This window comes from Falco punctatus (assembly GCF_963210335.1).
Source record: "Falco punctatus genome assembly, chromosome: 4".
Classification (NCBI taxonomy): Eukaryota; Metazoa; Chordata; class Aves; order Falconiformes; family Falconidae; genus Falco; species Falco punctatus.
The window spans coordinates 58,251,885-58,273,891 of NC_137583.1; the positions used below are offsets into that span (position 1 = coordinate 58,251,885).

At 39.0% G+C, this 22,007-nt stretch overlaps 1 protein-coding gene across 3 annotated transcripts in view; it reads left to right on the forward strand.

Annotated features, from left to right (window-relative positions):
• Nucleotides 1-22,007, forward strand: part of GALNT11 (polypeptide N-acetylgalactosaminyltransferase 11) — a 56,589-nt gene that overhangs the window by 25,199 nt on the left and 9,383 nt on the right. For 2 of the 3 annotated variants that reach the window (XM_080386944.1, XM_080386945.1), the window contains exons 5-10: nucleotides 3,640-3,765; nucleotides 6,907-7,156; nucleotides 10,034-10,151; nucleotides 11,993-12,145; nucleotides 14,644-14,862; nucleotides 18,170-18,274. In XM_080386944.1, coding sequence (XP_080243070.1) covers nucleotides 3,640-3,765; nucleotides 6,907-7,156; nucleotides 10,034-10,151; nucleotides 11,993-12,145; nucleotides 14,644-14,862; nucleotides 18,170-18,274 — 971 coding nt within the window. Of the gene's footprint in view, nucleotides 1-3,639; nucleotides 3,766-6,906; nucleotides 7,157-10,033; nucleotides 10,152-11,992; nucleotides 12,146-14,643; nucleotides 14,863-18,169; nucleotides 18,275-22,007 lie in introns of those variants that run through there. The other variant, XR_013928034.1, reaches the window with a different exon arrangement.

Consider the following 22,007-nt stretch of genomic DNA (forward strand, 5'->3'; position numbering starts at 1 on the left):
GCTTTGTTCTTGTTGAAAGATTGATGCTTCGGCATGTTTCTCTCGAATGATGGACAAGGTAACAACAGACACGCGATTCAACCGTTTTGGCCCTTCAAAAGCAAAATGCCTGTTGAGGAATGTGTTAGCGTAGCAGTACTTGCCAGCAGGACTGTGCAAGTTCCCTGGTTGTCTCTGTGCAAGTCCACAACTGTTTGCATTTTTAAAATTAATTTTAGATTATATATTTTTAGCACATATAATTAGCTCCCTTGGTCTCATCGTTTGGTTTCTGGGTTAAGGTCTCACTTGCTCTAAGACTGATTAGATATGTATAATGTAGAATGAAATTCTCTTCCTATGCAGCTAGTTCATTTCTCTGAGGTCAGATCAAATGTTAAGATACAGGAGAAAACAAAGATCAAACACTGTCCCTTGTTGATAGGAATGTGTAATATTTAAAAGCTTGTTTTATTGCTTTGTGTTTTGGAAGCAATACCACTCTTTGCTACAAAGTCTTGTGCAATTTGTTGTTTTAAAGTTTTTTAACCTTCGCATTCAGAACTAAGCTGACTTCAAAACTCAGTCTTTTGAATATGGTAATGTATTTGGTTAGTGCCTGTGTTTAGGCAGTAATACCAGCACTCTTCCGGCCTGTTGCTAATTTGAAGGCCAAATTAGGTTCAAAACATTCAGGTTGCTACTTTTGCCTTTCTGACTTCAAATGAACATGTTTTGAAGCCAAAGATGGGAGGAGATGTTACTAATACAGAGAATTACTGCTCTTGATGATGATACTACTGATGTTTGTGCTGCTGCTTAATTTTACCAAATGGAATTTTACAACTGAGGAAAGTCAAAGTTGGTTTGGTGACTGAGGAAACAGACTTTGGCTGTGGCATGAATCTCATATGAGCTTGGGGAAATTGCTTAATCTTTACGCCTCTGATCTTTTTATTTTTTTTTAATTAATTTTCCTTACATACTTCCTGAAATGGTATCTTAGATGAAATACAGCCTATTTCTTCAGCTTTAAATATAGGAGCTGTGCTACACATCAGTGCTCTTGCATAAAGTTTGAGTCTTTGCATCTAGTTTTGCGTCAAAAAGCTTCTTACACTCAATCATCAACAGTCTTACTAGCTAAAGCAGGCATTTCCATGGCTCAGCTGAGCCCACTGTTACATTTTTTTCTTTTCTTTTGCTGCAAGACAGGATTTCTTTTTCTAGTATAACCTCTTTTTCCCTGATTTAGGCTTTACCTGTTATGGAACAGCATACAGGATATTTTGAAGGCTGTTACTGGAGGCATTCCTCTACACAGAAGAGACTGAAGAACTGAAAAGGAGCAAACAGTCTGCAACTTAGTACTTTGAAATAATAACACCCCTGACTCACCATCCTAGATTTTTTTTCTTCTTTGAAGAAGCCTTTTTTACATAGATATGGAGCAAGATAATGGCTAAAGTAATTTTTGGAGACTGTCTACTGGCTAAAAGGGGGCAATTCTCTCCTTGGAGCAAAATTTCTCAGGCAGACTATTGAAGGAATTTATTGGATTATGTCTTTTAAAAGAAATCAGTATTCCCAGTGCATGTGAAGCCGACACAAAAACCCATTAACAATGAAAGCACCAAAAGGTGTCTGAGACTAAAGTGCCTATTGAGAATGGTCCATGATATACTCAGTCCCAGGCAATGACTGGGCAGTTTCTAGCAGAGTGGTCATTTGTCTGGGTCAGAGCTGTACTCTGAGAGCTTGTTAGCCATTAGGTACTTACTACTGGATCTTATATTCTGCTGCTCAAGGTCATGTTGTAGGCCTGGTTTAGCCATCAGTGTGGACATGGCTTTTTTGGGGGGTTTTTGCCTTCTGCTGTTTTCAGAAGTTTGCACATGCAAAACTTTTCTCTTGTATTGTATGTCCTTTCATGCAGCCTTATCTGCATTAAGTGCCGAGTTTGACAACTGACCTTTTCTGCTTTGTACTAGCCCTTTGTTTTCTGCTGCTACACACTCTTCCCCTTGCTTTGATACATCAGGTGAAGAATGATTCAAGCACTTGCTTATTTTAGGTTTGCAAATCCTTCTGTCTTGATTACTTGGGTGTCTCATTTGGGTAGCATCCTAGAGATGACTTATTTCATCAGCTTTCTAGGAGGCTTTCTCTAAAAAGGTATTTCCTATTGTCTTTGGCATATGATGTCACATTCAAGACCAGGGGAGAGAATTCCTGTGATGTAAATAAATCCTGTCTGCATCTCTTCAGAGACGTTTTCTTTGTCCTAGAATATTCTCCAGCATTGTATTTGCTATGTGGTACCTTCTCATTCTTGATCCGTGATGCTGCCTTGCAGTGCTAATGCTGAGATCTTAACATTTGGAGTTGTTTCTGGGAATCTCCTTTTCATTCTTCTTGCCTGAAAGATCTTGTACCTCCTAAAACACATATATTCCTTTGGCAATTAATCTTGTTAACAGCAATTTTAATGTTGGAACTGACATTCATCAGAATAATATTTATTCCAGCATATCCTCTGTTGAAAGTCTGTCTGCCCCTCTATACCGAGGTTCTCTGTTCAGTCTCAGCTGGCTTTTATGTTTTCCTTCCTCATTTTATATTTCTTTTCATTTATTCATAAGCTTATTAACTTATGTTTTTTCCATTACTTTAGTCTTCATTGTCCATTTTCTCCTCAGTGGTCCTACTTTAAAGTTAGAAACCACTGTCCTTGGATGAAAAAAAAACTGTTACTCTTAAAATTGCCATTGATGTTAGTTAAGTTGCAGTAGTGCCTATAGACTGCAGCGAACTTTGCTCTCTGTCAAAAGCACATGCTTGCCAGCAGTGTCTTTGATCCTTTTGGATTTTAGAAAAGCAACCACCTGTGAGTGAGCTGTACTTCGTATCGCTGTTATATCAGTGAAGCATGTACAGATAATGAAAGGTGTCTTCATGCTTCTTTAAAGATGTCAGCATTTGTTTTAGTGTATGGAACATAGTAATTTAAATCACTTGCCTGCATAAAAGAGCTTTCGTTACTTCTGCTGCAAATGGCAGTCACCATGAGAAGAATTTGGAAATACTATTTCTTTATACAGTCCTTTTAGTTTTTTAGCAGCAGTAATTTCTTCTAGTATAGAGCCTAGTAGTTCCAGTTAACTTCAGCTGTGTTGTACTAAAGGCTTTGCAAACAGAACAAAGAGATAATAATCCAGTTTATATTCAGGAAACCAAGGCTAAGTATAAAACCTAAAATAGTGGCAGTGCATAAAAAGTTAGTTGAGAAAATGCAAGGAATTGCTTATCGGCAGGAGTGCAGCGGGTGGGAAGCCCAGTTATATGGTTCATTGTCCTCTTCAATGCAGGGTATGTACCTGCTTTGTCCGTGTGGGTTTCTGCAATGCAGCAGGAAAAAGTGAAGCAGTTAATAAGAAAATATGGAAGAAAACAACAAAAAAAGGCTACAGAAATTGGAGAGCAGGTGTAGCATGTGGGATAACTGGCTGTCCTTTTGGTACTCTTGGTTTGAAGCCGTGCTGTATTGGGGTAGCTTTTTGATCAAGTTTTTGGCCCTTTTTGAGTTGAACATCTTGGGAGTTTAAACAAAGCTTTTACAGTTTCTATCCTGTTGTTGAACTTGTGTTTGTCTTTTCTCAGCTGACTTGAAAAAAGACTTGGATGACTATGCTAAAACTCAGCTTCCCAAAACCACAAAATTGGTAAGAAATGAGAAGCGGGAAGGCTTGATTCGAGGAAGAATGATTGGAGCCTCTCATGCCACAGGTATACCTTCTTGTTTCTCTTTTCCTTGCATACTTTGAACATATGTTGATTGGGTGACTTCTTTTTGAAGCGCACAGCTCCTGCAGATGTTAAATGTTTGACTTGTGATTGCCGCAGCCCACTGTAGGGGCTCTGCATGTTGTGCCATGTTCTAATCTACATGGCTTAGTGCAGGGGAAGAAAGATTCGGGGTAATGCTATCTTAGGTGAGAGGCATTTTAACAGTTCTTTTAGAATTTCAGTGACTTTGAAGGCAGTTAATTGCATTGATCTTTGGCTGTTATATTAACCTATGTTGCAACAACTACACAGTATCTTCAGTGATACTTGTATCATGACAATTGGAGACCTTAATGAGCATTATCTGCGTATTTAAATGTTTATATTATGCAGTTGATGGTGACCATGGTCTTTATAAAGCTTTCTCCAGTATTTCTTCATAGTTTTACTGAATTAGTTCTCACTTGAGATTTTTCTTTACTCAATGAGAAGGAAGCAAGGAGGGCTTGGTGCTTGCTTATAGGTGACTAGAGAGTAGATATAATACATTCACTGTTTTTATAGTTTGTAATTAACTTTAGGAAATCTATGCTGTGTAAGAGGGAGCAGATATTTTTTCAAGTCACCCAAGCAATGACTTTGCAAATTTGGAGCCAAATTTGAGTGTCTTTTAAACGTTATCTAAACTGTTGATTTGTATTTTTTTTTATTCCTGTGGAAGTTTGCTTTTGATAAAATGAGTTAATTTTTTAGAGTAGGTCAGTGAAATAGTAAAACAAAGCCAGTATTTGACAAAATTTAGTGAGGCAATATAGAATTTTCCGTATTGCTGCCCTGAAAGAATGCCTCAGGAACATCTCCATCTGTGCTATGTATTGTCGTCACAGAATATTTTCTGCGTGTTTCACGTAAAAACTGTTGCTCTAGAAGGGCAATCAGTTTCTTTAGTAAGGTACACGAATCCGGTTTCTAATTTGCCAATCCAGTTGTAATATTTCTCGTACAAGCTTTTCTGTTGTTGCAGTGAGTGTTAATTTGGCTATTTGGTGCTTTATGTACACTTTTTACCATAATATGCTTTCGGTTAAATTCTTTGGTGTCTGAGAAAGTCTGTGCTACTTACCCAAATAATTTTGAGTGGCAGACGAAGTCTCGTAATTGTTGTTTACTCATTAACATTGTAATGGCATAATCTAGAGAGAAAATTGTGCTTGCGCTTTCCAGTCTGTGCTAGGATTCGTTAGTTAGTGCAATTGTAGCTGATTTTATTGCTCTTCTACACTGCAGGAGTCTTCCCCCCTCCCCCCCCCCCCCCCCCCCCATCAAATACTGTCTGTTCTTAATGGGTGTCTCATTATATTTCTTTGTTTCGAAGTTATTTTCATAGAGTCATTTAGGTTGGTGATCTTAAAGGTCTTTTCCAAGTCCAACTGTTAACCCAGGACTGCCAACTTCACCACTAAACCATGTCCCTAAGTACCACATCTACGTATTTTTTGAACACCTCTAGAGATGGTGATTCCACCACCTCCCTGGGCAGCCTTTCCAATGCCTGACCACCCTTTCAGTGAAGAAATTTTTCCAAATATCCAATATAAACCTCCCTTGGTTCAACTTTGAGGCCATTTCCTCTTGTCCTATCGCTTGTTATGTGGGAAGAGACAGACCCCACCTGCCTACACCCTCCTTTCAGGTAGCTGTAGAGAGCAATAAGGTCTCCCTGAGCCACTTTTTCTCCAGACTAAACCACTCCAGTTCCCTCAGCTGCTCCTCATAAGGCTTGTGCTGCAGACCCTTTACCAGCTGCATTGCCATTCTTTGGACATGCTCCAGGACCTCAGTGTCCCTCTTGAAGTAAGTGGCCCGAAACTGAACACAGTATTTGAAGTGTGGCCATACCAGTGGTGGGTAACAGTGGGACGATTGCTTCCCGAGTCCAGCTGGCCACTCTGTTTCAGATAGAGGCCAGGATGTCATTGGCCTTTTTGGCCACCCGGACATACTGCTGGCTTACGTTCAGCTGGCTGTTGACCAGCACCCCCAGGCCCTTTCCTGCTGGGCACTGTTCCCCAAGCCTGCAGTGTTGTGTGGGGTTGTTGTGAGCCAAGTGCAGGACCCAGCACTTCTCTTTGTTGACCTTCATACAATTGGCCTTGGCCCATCAGTTCAACCTATGCAGATCCCTCTGCCGAGCTTTCCTGCGCTCAGTTGTTATTTGGTTGTTTTCTTTAAAGCTCTTTCCCATCTCTTCCACATTATTCTAGTGTTACATAAATTTTATATTGTGTCATAAGTTCAGATTTTTCAGACGAACTGAGCCTGAAGGTGTCTCAGCGATCAAATTGTTCTCTCTCATCATAGCAGATAATCCCCATGTAAGCTGATGGGATTGAAGTGTTCCTTGATCTAATACTGGTAGATTTGGCTATGCTCATTTTGGGCATTCACTTACCTTTTAAACTGGTATGAATCCACGGTCACTCTAGAGCTAATGAAATAAGGGCATGCTCTATGCTACTCTATATTCAGGAACTGAAATGTTGTGGCCTGTGTCATGGATGTATGCAGATTAATTCATCAGAATGACTTGGTTTAAAATCCATAGATTCTAGCTGCAACAATAACTGGATGGATGCTGAAGTGTAATACGAAGTGAGCCCAAAGCAATTACAGTTAGCGGACAAAATCAGTTTTGTCATGGGGATAATTCATCTGGCTGAATATCTGTCATCTTTGGCGGTCTCTGTAGCCTAACTTGGGTGTGGGAGCTGCTCTGCATTAGAACCAATGTACCTCCTGACTTTTAGAGTGCTGGTCTGGTGACATTTCATTTGAAGTACAGTAGCTCTGCTGAATCTCAATAGAAAATTGATGACTGTAAAGAAATCCAAATAACAGCCCGCTTGAGCGATTCATAACTAAATGTGAATAGTCAGGCTCTACCTTCTGCCTTTGTGACTGAACTAATCCCTGTGGAGTCTCTGGTTTGTTAGCGCTTCCGAGTGCAGATGGTGTTTTCCCCTCTGTTGCACAGGGTGGTGAGGATGCTGCTGATACTCTGCTGCTGATATAATTGCATATGTGTTTGTGTGTTTCACGTTACCATGGATCTTTGTGTTTTGTGTGCTTTGGCCTCTGTAGGGAAAGTGCTGGTATTCCTGGACAGTCACTGTGAGGTGAACGAGATGTGGTTACAACCTCTACTGACTCCCATCAGAGAAGATCGCAGGACTGTGGTGTGCCCTGTGATTGACATAATCAGTGCTGACACGCTTACCTACAGCTCTTCCCCAGTTGTGCGTGGAGGGTTTAACTGGGGCCTGCACTTTAAGTGGGATCTTGTTCCTTTGTCAGAACTGGAAGGACCCGAGGGAGCCACTGCTCCAATCAAGTAAGGTTCCTCCTACATGGTGTGAAGCTCTGTGTAACGTACAGATGATCAGGGGCACTTCTTAAGCGTTATGGAGTGTTCTCTGGCTGTGCAGTTTTAGAAGCAGATGCCTAACCTGTCAAATACCTGGCTTGTTTATTTTACTTAGAAATAGTTTTGGTTACTATTACCTATTTCAGTTTAATTTTTCATATTTAATCATGATTTAGATACATCTTATTAGTTCAAGAAAGCACACTTCTAGAGAATGCTTATATAACAGCAGCTTTTGCTAGAGGCAAAAGTCTTAAGGAACTTAACGCTATCCTGTATTAAATCTCTTCAATAATTTCACTTCTGAGCTATATGCATTGATGGTTGTTTCCAGTGTGTCGATGTGTGTCGATCTTAATGATGATGTTGATAACTGTCTTTGTGCAAGTAATAGCCTGCATAGCCCACTGATACAGGCTTTATAATTTCTGTGATGAAATGCTAAAGAATTGCTAGATTGGGAAAATAAATTTTTGTGGTAATAGGAAGGTGGTCTCTTAGATGATGGGAGAGAACATCAGAACATATGGTAATTTCCGATGTCAACATTTTTTTTGCTTTAGAATTTAATCTATATTTCTCATCAGACAAGCAGTTATTTTGGCATAATGCTTCCTAAACGAACACACATGGATGTGAAAACCATCTTTACAATATGACTTGTCTCTTTGCACAATGTGGCAAATACCTAAAAATGTCTGTTCGAAGCCTGCCTGTATTGTTTTTGCAGTCTTTTGAGAATCATTCTGAAACAAAAGTCTTGGTAAAGCTTAACACTAGGACTTGGAAGTTACGTTCCTTAATCTTTTAACCATTCATGGCTGTTGTGCCTGGACAGAACTAGCAATATTTGGTTTCTGCTGGACACAGAACTGTTATAAAATGATGTCAGTAAATACTTTTTTTTTCTTTGTTAGTAGCAGACACATATGCTTTGGACATGAGAATAGAAGTTGTCCCTTCATGAGAAGGGCCAGTGCTAGCAGAGCAATGGCAAGAAGCTGATTGTGCTTTTTCTAGTTGTAGGTATCAATCTTAGTACAGAATTCAGGTTTCTAAGGTGGAAGAACTCTACCTTTTATACAAACTGACTCCTTGCAGATGATGTGGTACTTCTATAAGACTTGGAAAGTGAATCAGAAATTGGGCAGTCTCATCTCTCTTTGATTCTCTTTTCTTGGACTGTAAATGAAGAGCGTTTTTAGGCTGATGCAAGCAGCTCCAGTGCAAAGTTCTCTGCTGTTGCCTGACAGCTCTGCAGTTAGTGTTTCCACATCTACCAATCCCAAGATTTGGTCTGAGAAGCCAGGAAACTTCTTAAGTTACTTAACCGTTTGGCTTGTTTGGAAAGTGTCAGTGTGGCAGCTTCTGAAGGTAGAAGGCAAAGGACAGACTTGGAAAATCTGAATGGGGAACCAGCTTAGAATGTCTTAAAATCCTGATTCTGTTAAGAATTGTTCTCACAGTTAGTCAGGGGAATGCCTGAATGTTAAGTCTTGCTGTGTTCAACACTGTTGCATTCCTTCAACTCACTTTTAGGAAAAACTCACATTGAAAAGACAGAACTAACTTTATAGTTACAAGGAGTCTAATCATATAAAAAGTTTACATTTTATGCATATGAGAGTGACTTTTGCTACTTAGAGGTCACTGCCTGCTTTGAGAAAGAAGCTAGATTGTCAATTAACCTTTGAAAATGGCTTTCCATCAAATGGAAAGTCTTACATTTTATGTTTTAGAGACCTTCATAATGAAATATTTTGGTGTCAGGGATGGAAAAATTGAGAGCAACCTTTCAAGCCAGGTTTTAAAGTGACAGAAGCTGTAGCAGAAAATTATGTGAGAACAAGCAAGGAAATCCAGGCTTAGGCTTGGTTTCATCACAGGTTTTTATTAAAAAAGGATGAGAAAAAGCCTGTTCCCAGCCCACTGTGTGTTCCAACCATCATATGTAGTGGGTTTACTTTTTTAAAAATTATTATTTATTTTTTTAATACTCCTGAAGGGCATCCTATATTATAACTTTGTGATACACTAGCAATTCAATCTAGAGCCTGGACAATAGGGATCATATATGGATTTTTACAAAATAGGGCACTGTTCTAGTAACACAGGCAAGTTGAAAAATTTGGAAATGCTGAAGAGAACATCTGTGAATATAGAAACTGTAAATGACTTGCAGCAATCAGTTTATTGATATCAGTGATGAAATGAAGCTGCTCCTGGTATTTAAATTCTATCTGTGAGACAGAGTAGTGTTTCTTTTACCAGCCTGCTGACTTGTATAATTTGAATTTGGTCCTTGTTTCTTGATCTAATTTAATATGGCAAAGTAATGTGTGTTCTGGTTTCTGCTCTTTCTGCAGTTCAGTCAAGCCTGGTCTGTATAATTTGCCCATTTAAGAGGTGGAAGAACACATTGTGTGCAATGTACACATTTGTAGGGTAAATAGCTTCTGGTAAAGACAGATCTAATTAAAGGCAGCTCCTAAGTTTCACCGTAGAAAGCTTGATGGACTTGCACAAGTTTTTAAGTACTATTTTTTTTTTTTTTTTTTTAGTAGAGACACAGTCCCTTTTTTCCTCTTTCCCTGACCTATGCCTTTTCCTCAAGTTTACTATGTGCAGTGAAATGTTGTTTATAGGTATTGGAATTATGAAAGAACACAAATACCACTTACAGATAGGCTTTTGAAAACGTTTTGAGACTAAAAGTGTGATCTGATGATTTCTAGTGTGTGTTATGTCTGTCTAAAGTCAAGCTTTGGCACTAGCAGATTCAGCTAAAATTACTTGGTTTTTTTCTTTGAAAGAAGTTAATTTTCTTTTAATGTGCCTTTTTAGGTCACCTACTATGGCTGGAGGCCTGTTTGCCATGGATCGTGACTACTTTAATGAACTTGGACAGTATGATAGTGGCATGGACATCTGGGGAGGAGAAAATCTGGAAATATCTTTTCGGGTAATCTAGCTTTTCTGTGTATTGGAGTATGAACCTTGGTGTCTGGCTGCTTCTCTGCCCTGTGTAGTTTCTTTAGCACTGAAATAGTTATTTGCACACAGAAATTGACATTTTTGTTCCCAGGAAGGATGCTTTCAGTGTCCAGTTACTGCCTTTACAGTAATCTTCAAGTTAAGCTTTAATGGGAATATTAAAGAGAATTTTGAGCTCTGTAGTTAAATGTTTGTTCCTTTTTCTTTGTTCCGTGGAACATTTCATGATACTTGTAGAAAGACGTAAGAAAAGAAGAATCGTACAAATGTATGAAGTGAGTTTATAAGTAGTGTCTAATGAATTTCATAAGTTGGTTAAGAAAATGTGTGACTCACAGCAACGTTGATAATAAGTAAGCTAATTTTATTTCCTTAGACATGTATTGGGCTTTTCAGATATTTCAGTCTCCTTTTTGAGAGCCTGGAAATGTACCTTTTTTTTGTGTGTAACTGAATTAAGAGTAATGTAGAGGAGCCAGCTTGGTTGGAAAAATGAGAAAGTCGTAATCCAGAGATTTGAGAGTGATACTTCATTGGGCTTTTCCTGTATTTTGTCTTACCTTCCCTGTCATTCTACTGAAAGAAAAACAACTTCTTGTGCTCAATGTCATGTTTACCTCTTCACTTTTGTAAAGTGGATTCATCAACGGGTTTGACAAGAACCTGCCTAAAAATGATATGCTGTCATGACAAACACAAAAAGGGGATTAAAAAGTGAAGTTAACATAGAAATAACCCCAAAACCAAACACACAACTCCCAAAACTTCAGCGAAGTCTGTCAAATTGGTCATGAGAGAAATCAAGATTAGAGCTCAAAAATAAGAACTGGCATTTCATAAATTTGAGTGACTTTAAAGGGATGTGTACTTGAATAAATAAAATCTTTCAAGTTTTCAGTATAATATATAATTATTAGGTATCTGAGTAGAGATGTATGGAGTGTGAGGATATTATTGTTGTTACTGTGTAATATACAGTTTCAATTGTAAGCTTTGAAAAACTAGAGTATATTCGGAGAGCTTTATAACATCTAAAAGCTCCCATCTCCCTGGGGGAGAGTTGTAAAGTTTAGTCTTTTATCCAGGAGGAGTTTTTATAGTTACTTGATTATAAACCGCTAATGTGAGAAGCCTTTTCTGAGATTGGAGAACACATTAGTCCTACAAAGAGCCAATGATGAGAATTTGCTGGAAGCTGAAATTTAAAAAGAAAAGAAAAAAAAAAATTAATAATGAAAGTAGACTGCAAATGCAGTCTCGACCTGGGGTGCAGTGGGGTTGGATTAAGGCACCTGAACGTACCATCTGAATCTGAACAGTATTTCTGATTTCCCATACGCTTAACAGAAACAAACAGCTGTGCAAAATAGGTGCTTATACTTGGTTGAAAAAGCTCTCCAGGCTCTCTTCATACTGACTGATCTTCATTATTTGTCATGGAAGTGCGGACTGTAACTCTAATGTAGCTAAATAAGTTTAGATATCTTAATCTGCAAGTTGAATTCCAGCCTATGTATTTCAGTGTTTGCTAATAGGTCATTAGAACATAAAATTTTAGAAAACTTTCTATTTGTTTCATGAAAGCCATGACTTCTTATGTGGAGAATTTGATATGGCAAAAATAGTTCTTTTCTAACTTGAGGATCTAATAATGGATTTGTCAGAAAGAATAACACATAGGACAACTTGCTGACACCTAATCCTGTTATCAAGTATAAACCTACCTAAGAATCCCTCGAGGAAGGGGAGGAGGCAGTGAGCCTTGTCAGTACATGTACAATGAGGTATGTTCTGCTTTTGTATGGACAGATCTGGATGTGTGGTGGTAGACTTCTGATCATCCCCTGCTCCAGGGTGGGGCATATTTTCCGTAAAAGACGTCCCTATGGCTCACCAGGGGGACAGGACACTATGGCTCATAACTCGCTGAGGCTGGCACATGTGTGGATGGATGAATACAAGGTAAGACACAATTCTAGGTCATGAAATAAGGTTATTAATTGGCTTGTCAAAGGACTGTATTGCAGTGGTGTCCCTTAGCACCTCTAATGAGGTCATCTTTCTGTAGTCTGATTTCCTAATGTTAATTTTGATACAAATTCCTAAATTGTGTAGGATTGTTGTTGCTTTTGAGTGCTCAGGTCTCCTTGCTGTTACTTCTACTGCCTGCAGGAGTTTTGATTTTGTCTTTCTAATGAAGGAAAAGATGAATGAGTTCTTGTAAACTCTGCATTGCTTTGTGTCCAAATCAGTATTACATGGCAACCATATATTGCTATAGCTCTTCAGGTAGTTTCCATGCTGGTGAGATGGGATTTCATTGGTTGTTTGCTTTCTGTTTTAATTAGCAGTCTGATTCTTAGCTTGTCTTGCCCTGGAAGATCAGTCAGGATTGACTTCTGGATTCAAGGGCAAGTGTATTCCTCCCTTGTCTTCAGGTCTTGGTACTGATACTTTTGAATGTTGATCAGGTTTTTGTGAAGCCCTCATCTCTGTGATATTTGAGGATGCTTTGCTTTGTGAGGCCATAGAGTTTGCTGTGTGGCCACCTCCTGTGGTCTCTGCAATTTCTATAAAGACGTTTTTTATTAACTTTATATTCTTTCGAGGTTTATGTTTCAAACCCCATCCTTTATCTTGATGTTCAGTCAGTTTGAGGAATCTATTAGGGGTCATTAATTTTTATCTCTGTTCTCCATAATGCATTGGTAGATTTGATCTATTGCTTTCCTTTTTATTGGTGTCTTGGCACAGTTGTTTTGTGATTAATGATGGCTTTCTCTGAAGCTTGGAATTGAATCTTTGTTATAATTTCCAGTTAATACTGCTTTGTCCAACAAGAACTTAAACTGCTGATTCTAGCAGTCTCTTATCACAGATTTGTGTCCTGAATGTTTCCAGCTGTTTCTAATCTAATTCTCTGATAGTTGCCAGAGACTGTCCTTATGACAGATTTACGTATGGAAGGCAAGCCTGGAAATATTTTTGTTTTTATAAGTGTAATGCAAATATTTAGGGCCAGTGTAATTTGCTGAAGTGATTATATGATGAATAGGATGAAGATAAGACTTAAAGGATCTCTTTTGCAGCAAAGAACAAATATCAATGTTTAATAAAACTGCATAATGGAAAGGAAACAGCAAAATTTTCATAAGTCAGAAGCAAAATGTAGAAGTAGTAAGCATGTATACAATGGAAATAAATAATGCAGAAAAGGTAGGATACTAAAATCTGAACTTTAACCAGGAAAGAGACAATTGGGATAGCAGCTCTACTTTCCTGAAGCAGACCAATTTCTGATAGTGATGTCCAGTCTACTTCCAAACTTCCTCAGAGTTGTCCAACAGTCAAATGTACTTAGTGCTTCCCCTTCCTCTGCTATTAAAATAGCAGTGATACATTCAAGTGCATCCAAATGCTCAAAGATCTTGATAAGGACAGATGTGTAATTTGTCTTGAGTTGACGCTGTCTGTCATCTGAGTATCAGACAGCAGTAGGTAATTGAAAACTGTCAGAACAATGTTATGGGAAGTAAATTCCAGATGTCTACTAGAGATTAATCCAACAAAATAGCATAGCTCAGTGCCCTGAAAACTGATTTCTAAATAATATCTAGTAAATGAGTTCATGTGCAAATACAATGCCTTTTCTATGAGCTCTGTAAATCTAGCTGGAATTAAAGACACTACAAGGGCATTTTTCTTGTAGTTTTGGTAATAGTATTCATGCCACATCGTACATTCATGAATTTCTGTTTGTCCTCATTGTCTCTGCATTAGAGTTGAACAGCACATAAGATTGAGGTGGATTAATCTGTCTTTGCCTAACCAGGTACAATACAGAGTATAATTATAAATTAGAACGTGAAAAATTACCATTGTGGGAGTCTTTCACAGAAAGCCCAGGTGGCAGTTTTGATTCTTCATGTGAATAAGTGCATGATCCCACTGAACTTCACAAGATAGTCCTGTTTGTAGTTCTATTCTGATATGGAGGTTTTTTACCCCTGGTGAAAGGCAAAATATACTTGAACACCTCAGCAATGAAAACCATCAATTGAACAATCAATTTAAAGAAACCTCTGCCAGATGAGGATGACAATGATAGGTACATCTGCTTCTGACCTAATGACTAGCCTTTATTGCCAATGGAGTGTAGGGCTGATTTGTTTCTTCCTCAAGTTGGCATCTAAAAAAAGGGTCAGCAGATTCGTGCCCAAGAAGTGTCTTCATCAAAAAAAGCAGTCTAGAAAGATTATCTTAAGAGTTAGGGAAGATACATCTTGCCTCCTGAGGCACTCTGAACACTGGAATTTCCTCATGCCAGTCTCAAACTTAATTGTTGAAAGCCCTAGTAAAGTGAACTGAAACTTTGGGAGTTCTGCCAACAGGAAAACGTTGGAAATCAATAATCTGAAATTCTTCTGCCCTTTTTCCCAACCTGTTTCTTTTAAATACAGGAGCAGTATTTTGCTTTGAGACCTGAGCTAAGGATGAGGAACTATGGAAATATTACTGACCGTGTAGAATTGAGAAGAAGATTGAACTGCAAGTCATTTAAGTGGTATTTAGATAATATCTATCCTGAGATGCAAATATCTGGACCCAATGCTAAAGCTCCGCAGCCAGTTTTTATTAATAGAGCACAGAAACGACCAAAAATAATCCAGCGTGGAAGGGTAAGAATAACTTTCTTAAAAATATATAGAATTCTGTTTTTTTAAATCCATGAAGCATAGTTTTAGTTTTGCAACAAGCTGTCTTGAAAATAACAATATTTGTGTCTTTAGACAAAGGCAAATCAGTTTCACTCTGACCTGTATTTCAGGTCATCTTCATTCTAGATACTATTAAATGAGAGGTTTTTTTACCTCAAAATTCTGAGTTACGAAGTTCTGATTTCTTCAGAATGCACTTTCATGGCTGTTGATCTGAAGATGGATATGGATAGAGAGAACTTTGGCCTGAAATATTCATGCTCTGTTGGTTTATGATAAGAGTAAAATATAATTAGTTTCCAAACTCATTGCTTTTACTGGATAATTTTCTGCAAAGATGAACATTTGCATCTGAGACTGATGATGGTTTTTCTAATCTTGACTGTTAGATAATGAACAAAAATGAGTTTTGCTCCTTTTTATTTCAAAGTAGAAGAGAGTTATTTACGTGTATTCATGGAGGAAATGATGATTAAGTTCATGCCTTAGCTCTGACACCTATGTTTATGGGTCTGTAGGCAGGCAAAGCTAACAGACGGTTGTAGCTGTTCTATCCAGTGCCAAATTTGTCTGCTATGTGCTTCTTATGCTTCCCCCCAAAAATGGATAACTTCAAACCCAAGACCGCTTTCTCAAGTTCTTCTCTGTGAAAGGGAAGATCTTTGAGTAAACCATTTCGTGTGCACATAGACTATGGTTGGCAGATTCCCTTCTAGCTCTAATAACTGGAAGCATTAAACAGTGCCATAGCCCTCTCCCCAAGGTAACACAGGCTGCAGTGGCTGTTGACAGTTGCTGGCCCTGCACATAGATACAGGCTGGAGGACCTGAGTTGATGCAGAACCTATTGACATCGTTAGATTTTTGCTTAGAAGCAGCTGTCTGGGAATTACAATTTGTGCAATATTTTTTATATCCCAGTATATTGCAGTATCCCAGCCAAGCTGTGAAGTTATTTATTAGGGCAAACATGCGTAGTTTCCCTGAATAAAACTGATACAATGGGCCAATTCCTCTAGTTGTTAAATGCTGTTATTCCCCATGTCAGACCTCCCCCCTGCCCTTACATTTAATAGCTTTCTGCTTTCATCCAGACAGAAGTTTAACTAAGGAATTGCTGATGTGGGGGAGGCTACTTGAGGGATCTGAGTTCCTTAACAACACTTAGGGGGAAATCTTCCTAGCAATAATTCCCCATCTAATTTGGAAAAAAACTTTATGCACCTTTTAAAAAGGGGGAGACAAGACATACAAACACGTGGTTTCTTGGTTCTCCGGGGTTCAAGAATTATACCCAGCATTGTATGGGAGAGTCAGGTTTGGCTCTGATGATTGTATAAACTGTTTCCAGATGCCTACAAGGAACAGAATGATCAGCCAATGTCACCACTGCGTGCCAGACTCTTTAGTATTTGGGATGAATCACTCACAATCCCAGCTTATTCTGAAAAACTAATTGGGCCAGAGATAAGTGCTGGTTTGACAGCTGGGAAGAACTGTAATGATCACAAATGGGGACATTCTTAACAGTGTTATCAAATGCTGATCATCATGGCCAATAAAAACAAGGACAAAAATCATATCAAACTCATGTAGCTGTATGGTTTGAAAGCCTTCTGTTGAGTGAGGAATGATGAAAATGAGATCTGTCCTAGAAGTCTCTGGGGTGAGAGGAAATGTTACTTAGAAGGTTTTGTGTAATTTGTTTCAGATGTGTGTAGGGAACAGGAGAAACATGGTGCAATTGAGGAGGCTGTTGATGTGCCTTGGGGCAGCTATTTCCAGAAATAGTGTTTAGTGAAGAATATTATCTGGTATTTGTGCTGTCTAATTTTTGCTGTCGTGTGATGGAGCAGTTCGTTCTTTTTATTGCTGGAAGTGTCTTTTGGTTTCTAAAAATCTGTAGAATTGATACAAATGCTGAGACAGCTATGTATGTCTTCATAATAAAATGCTGCTAGCTAATTAATCAGCTGGGCCTTGAGTTCAGAACAGCAAATTCCCTTTTTTCCCCTCTTCATTCCGCTCCAGATTGGAAATAATTATTTTCAATGTGGATGCCAGTTCTGGGGCCTTGCCATCTCCCACACATGCAGACACCCAGTGAGTGTCAAATGCATTCCAGTGCACTTGGTAGAGAGCAGGGCCCTTCTCTGCTGTCCCTTCCTCACAGCGTTGTGCCTGTGCTGGCGAAATTGCCTTTCTCCTTTGTACCCTTGGCTGCACGTGGCACAGTTCTTGATGTGCAGGAAGCACCTGCTGCCTAAATAACCTGATCCACACCACATCAGGGGAAGAAAAACAATCAGGCTGAAAAGAAGTCTTCTGCTGGCCACCAGTTAGTTCAGGGCATGCATGTAATTTAAAGCCAGAATAGAAGTGTTTTGTCTCACTGAGTAACTCTGTGGGGATATATCAAGATCTTAATGATTCTTGACTGTTGGAATAGGACAACCAATCTTCAGACTCTGCAAAAAACCTCTTGGAAGACTGTTAGGGGTGGGCATCATTGCCCAAACCAGGAGAGAGGATGCTAACTTGCTGAGAACCTTCTTGTTGCTGTGATGGTAGATGCTTACAGTTTTGCATCACAGGACAGGCTTCTGACCTGAATACAACATTACTCCAAATTTTAATTGGAATGAGTATTTGGGTGTTGGTAAAATTTCTCTTCTTCTCTGATCAGTCATTAAAATAACTGATAACTGTGGCTTTCCAGTTACCTAAATGCTCTTGAAAATCAATTTGCAAACAACCTAAAGTGTCTGCAGTTGTTGATATTTAAGTAATGCCTTCTCTTTTCCCAAAGAGGATGTCCTGCTTGATGAACAGAGGCTGTAGGAGGAGATCTATGTTTAAGCTAAATTGTAGTAAAATGTAGTTTATACAGTACAGTTGATATTCCTGGGCTAGTGAGTATCTGAGACCTGAGACTTTCATGGAGAGTGAAAAGGGAAAGAAACTTGACAGAGTATGGGCAGCACGTGCTGAGCCAGATTGTGTACTGCACTTGTACCATAAAGAGGGAAATCTTGATGTAATTAGAAAGCAAAATGGAACTACTTAATGCTACTTCTCCTCCAAATTATCTGAAAAACAAAGTGGCATTTTAAAAGGAAAGAAGGGGATTTTTTTGTTGAGGTTTGTTTGGGTGGGGTTTTTTGGGGAGCGCACTGAGTTCTAGGGCTTCCAAAGCGTTACTGTATGTTCCCTTTGGTATGTGATGTTTGTTGTTCACTCTGTCCATCAAACTGTTTTCCTTTCTTAGTTGTATCACCTTCAAACCAACAAATGCCTGGTTGCCCAGGGCCACCCAAGTCAGAAAGGAGGCCTGGTAGTGGTTCGGGAATGTGACTACAACAATCAAAACCAGGTATGATATTCCCAGTTATACTAAATAGCGATGCACATATTCAAAATTGCTAATATGTGTTCCTGCTGGCAAAATGCCCTAGTATAACATCTCATCAGCAAGCAGGCTGATTTCAGAGTATTGTTCAAACCACGAGGCTGGCTGAGGAGACTGTGGAGTTTACTGCTCTGTACCTACTAGTGCTGAGTGTTGGATATTATAATCAATCTTTATGGCACGAATCTCTGTATGTGGCTGAAGACTATCCTTAAGTGGCTCCTGACAGGTACAGAATCCACTGATTGACATTTCAGATTTTGTAGAAGCTCATTCAGTCGGTTCCTCATGCTGGGATTTGAGGCAGCCTTTTCTTGGCTTGCTGTTCTTTGTGTACTGTACAACTAGTCCTCAGTTGCTGGAGTGGCTGTAATTTGGGGTGAATGAGTCATTATCGTTAAATAGAGGGAATTCTAAGAAACTTAAAAAATTTCTTTGGTGACAGGTGAATTGCTAATCTGGGGATTAATTGGGGATCAATGTGACAAACTAGTGAGAGTTTTTATATTACTACATGAAGCCTTTGCTATTCCACTTCTGTTCCTAAAGGCATCAGAAATTCAAGACTTGGATAAACAATCTCCAGGGTAGAGAGATCTTCACCTAATGCCGTAAAGACTTTTGCCTAGCTAAGAACTACATTTAGAACGTTACGATTTAGGAGTCCATGGGACCCAAGTCTAAAAACTAGATCGCATCTAAAGACAAAAGTAATCAAAGACACAAAATAAATGGAGCATGGGATGTAATGCAGCATAGCCTTACCAAAGGTGGGTTGTGCTAGACTAATACTTTATGAAATGGGCAGTAGTTTTCAGGATATGGAAACTGCAGTAGTAGGAGCAGAAGGATGTGTGATATTCCCAAACAAAATGTTTTGTGCTTTGTCAACTAACGGTGCTTTCTGCCTCCTACCTGTGCCCTTACCAGTTGAATGTGATGAAGGAAGACCGTGTGAGAGATGTTAGCCAGTGTCTGGATAAGTGTGGCTGCCTCTAGACACATGGTCTCCAGTTGTCACGTAGGCAGGACCAAGCAATACATCCCTGCACTTTGCCTCTGGAGTACTGAGTAATCGTCACTATGACCAGATTGTAGGTCCCTGTATTAAAGGTAGATGAATTTAATCTGGAATGGGAATGAAGGTTTTCCTACGTTATCTCCTCCATTAGCTGAAAAAAGTCAGCAAGTCCTGTAAATGTAAAGACTCTAAATGTAACTGATTGGCACCAGTGATTGTACATGTACAGTGCCAAAGGTGCTGTGCTGCTTTCTGAGCCGTTCAGTCTATGGGTGAGAAAGCAAGAATGACCGGTTCTGGATCCTAGCTGCAGTAAGAACAGATGGGTCCTCACAGTTACTGTTTCCCGTCTCCTTCCTGCAATATTTTTAATAGTGAACTGCCACATGGCTGGAGGAGGAAGTCTGTTGTTTTTCCTTATCAAAACCTTTTCCTGATTTTTTTTTTTTTTTTTTCCTGGAGGCAGAAACTTCAGTTAGCCTTTTGGTGTTGAGAAAGACGAAATTATTGCTCTGGTTGTTGATCTTTGGCTTCTTTTCTCATGAATCTAGTTTGCTAGTATAAATGAAGCAATTAGTTCTTATTATAAAAAAAAAAAAGCTGTGCTATCTTCTTTCACACTGATGTTCTCCAACCAAGTATGTTAACTATCGCTATGGTTTTCTGCTGTTAGACTGACTTTGTTCTCCCAACAAATCCCAAGAGTTCATTCAGCCAGTGCTCTTTCATATCCTCTTGAGCAATCTTGCTATGGGTGTGTGAGGACAATGTAGAGAAAGATAACACTTATTTAACAGCTTCTGCTTCCTGAGTATTGGAAAGCCGAAACTTCCTGAGTATTGGAAGCTTTTAACTGTCATTTCTGGTAAAACTCAACCCGTTGGCATTTTCAGCTGATTTTTGCTGTGAAACCATCTGTTTTATGGCTTTGACCTAATAAGAAAGCAAGCCTGTGCTTGCTGGTGAAATGCAGGTACCCAGCTATCCTGTCCCTTGGATGCCTGCTGGCAGCAAGTGTGTATTGCTTAATACATGCGGTGCAGACAATTACTCTTGAAGATGACAATCTGCACTTTTGCAAGCAGTATTTTTGTGACTGCTTAGTTTTTTCTGGTATTTTTTGTAGAATTTTTGCTTTTCCAGGAGTGCCTAATTGTGTTTGGACCTCATGTAAGCTTTCAGCATCCTGTAGGAGTGAGTACCACAGCTTAGCTGTGCTTTCTGTGGAAATAACTTTATGCTTTTTGGTGCCAGCTAATTTTTCCCTGAGGAACAGGAAGAGGTTATCACTGTTTATCTCTTTCCAGGCTGCTTTTACTCTGAACGGATAATGCCCTCCCTTGAAAAATAAATGCTGCTGTTTAGTAAGTTGAAGGAGCAAGGTGCAGTCTACCTGGGAAAACATGCAGAGGCCTGGGAAAACAAAACTGGGCTGCCTTAAGACTCACTGATTTCAGTTCTTTTGATTGGAAAATAATGGTCTGTGTAATCTTTTGACTGGAATATGGTCTCCTGTGTAATGTAGACAATTCATGCATGTGAGAGCTGACCTTGAAAATGGGGAAACCAGACTCACTGAAGCCATGAGATTTGCCTTACAAGCAAATCTGTTTTGCCTTCAGTTTATGCTTGCTTTGTTTTCTCTGGCCTTCATGGCTACGAAGAAATTTCAAATTCTCACTTAACTACTTGATTTAAAAGAAATAACACATTATGTAACTTGCAGTTGTATCACCATTATGGGTAATACTTTTAATTGAAGTTGACTCACATTATCATAATTAAAGTTAAAAATTACTAAAGCACATGAAACTATCCTATTTTCTAGGTCTTGATGTGACAGTGACATTCAATTTATCTTTTTGCTACAGAAGGACAAAGCAGTAAAAGTGGTTCTTACAAAGGTGATGCATCTAGAAAATATTGAAAAAATCTGTTATAAGTTATAGGGAAAGCTAGGATGTTTCATTAACATAAATAGGGGGATAATACTAAGGATTGAACACAAATTTAGGAATAAATGTTGAAAATGCAGTTAGAAGTAGCACAAGTAGAAGAGTTGACAGGATCTTAGAGAATGAAGGTCAGTGCAGGGGGGTCCGAATTAACAGAAGAAACAGAAAAAATGATTGTGAATTTTGCTAACGGAAGACTAACATGGAATGAGAAGTTTTGTAGTTGAAGAGTGGTCACATGAAGGAACTGCCAAGATTGCTGAAGTGAACACTCTCCTGTAATTCAGTAGTGTGTCTGACCTCTTTCTAGAAACAAAAAAATGCACAAGGTAGTGTGCACCACAAAAACTTTGGTATTGAAGGAGGAGAGAAAAAATTTAAGTGTGTGGAAAGATCATCAAGAAAGACTAGACACGTCTGAAAAGTGGAAGAAACGGGCATAGATTCTTCCCAAAACCGTCATGCCAAGGTTAATCAGGTGGTAATTAGGAGACAAGGATGCTGAAGCAGGCTTCGGGCTAGATACTGTCCTAAAGGAGAAAGAGTAGAAGCAGTTACTGACAAACTTGGAAGAAAAGCATCAAAAAATACTAAAAAATGTTTTGGAGTGAGCACAATGGGCAACATAGGACTAACTAGTGGAGTATTTGTGATCTAACAGCTAAAAGAAGATTGAGTTTGTCATGTAGCTAATGTGTGCTTGCCTCCTTTCTGACCTAAA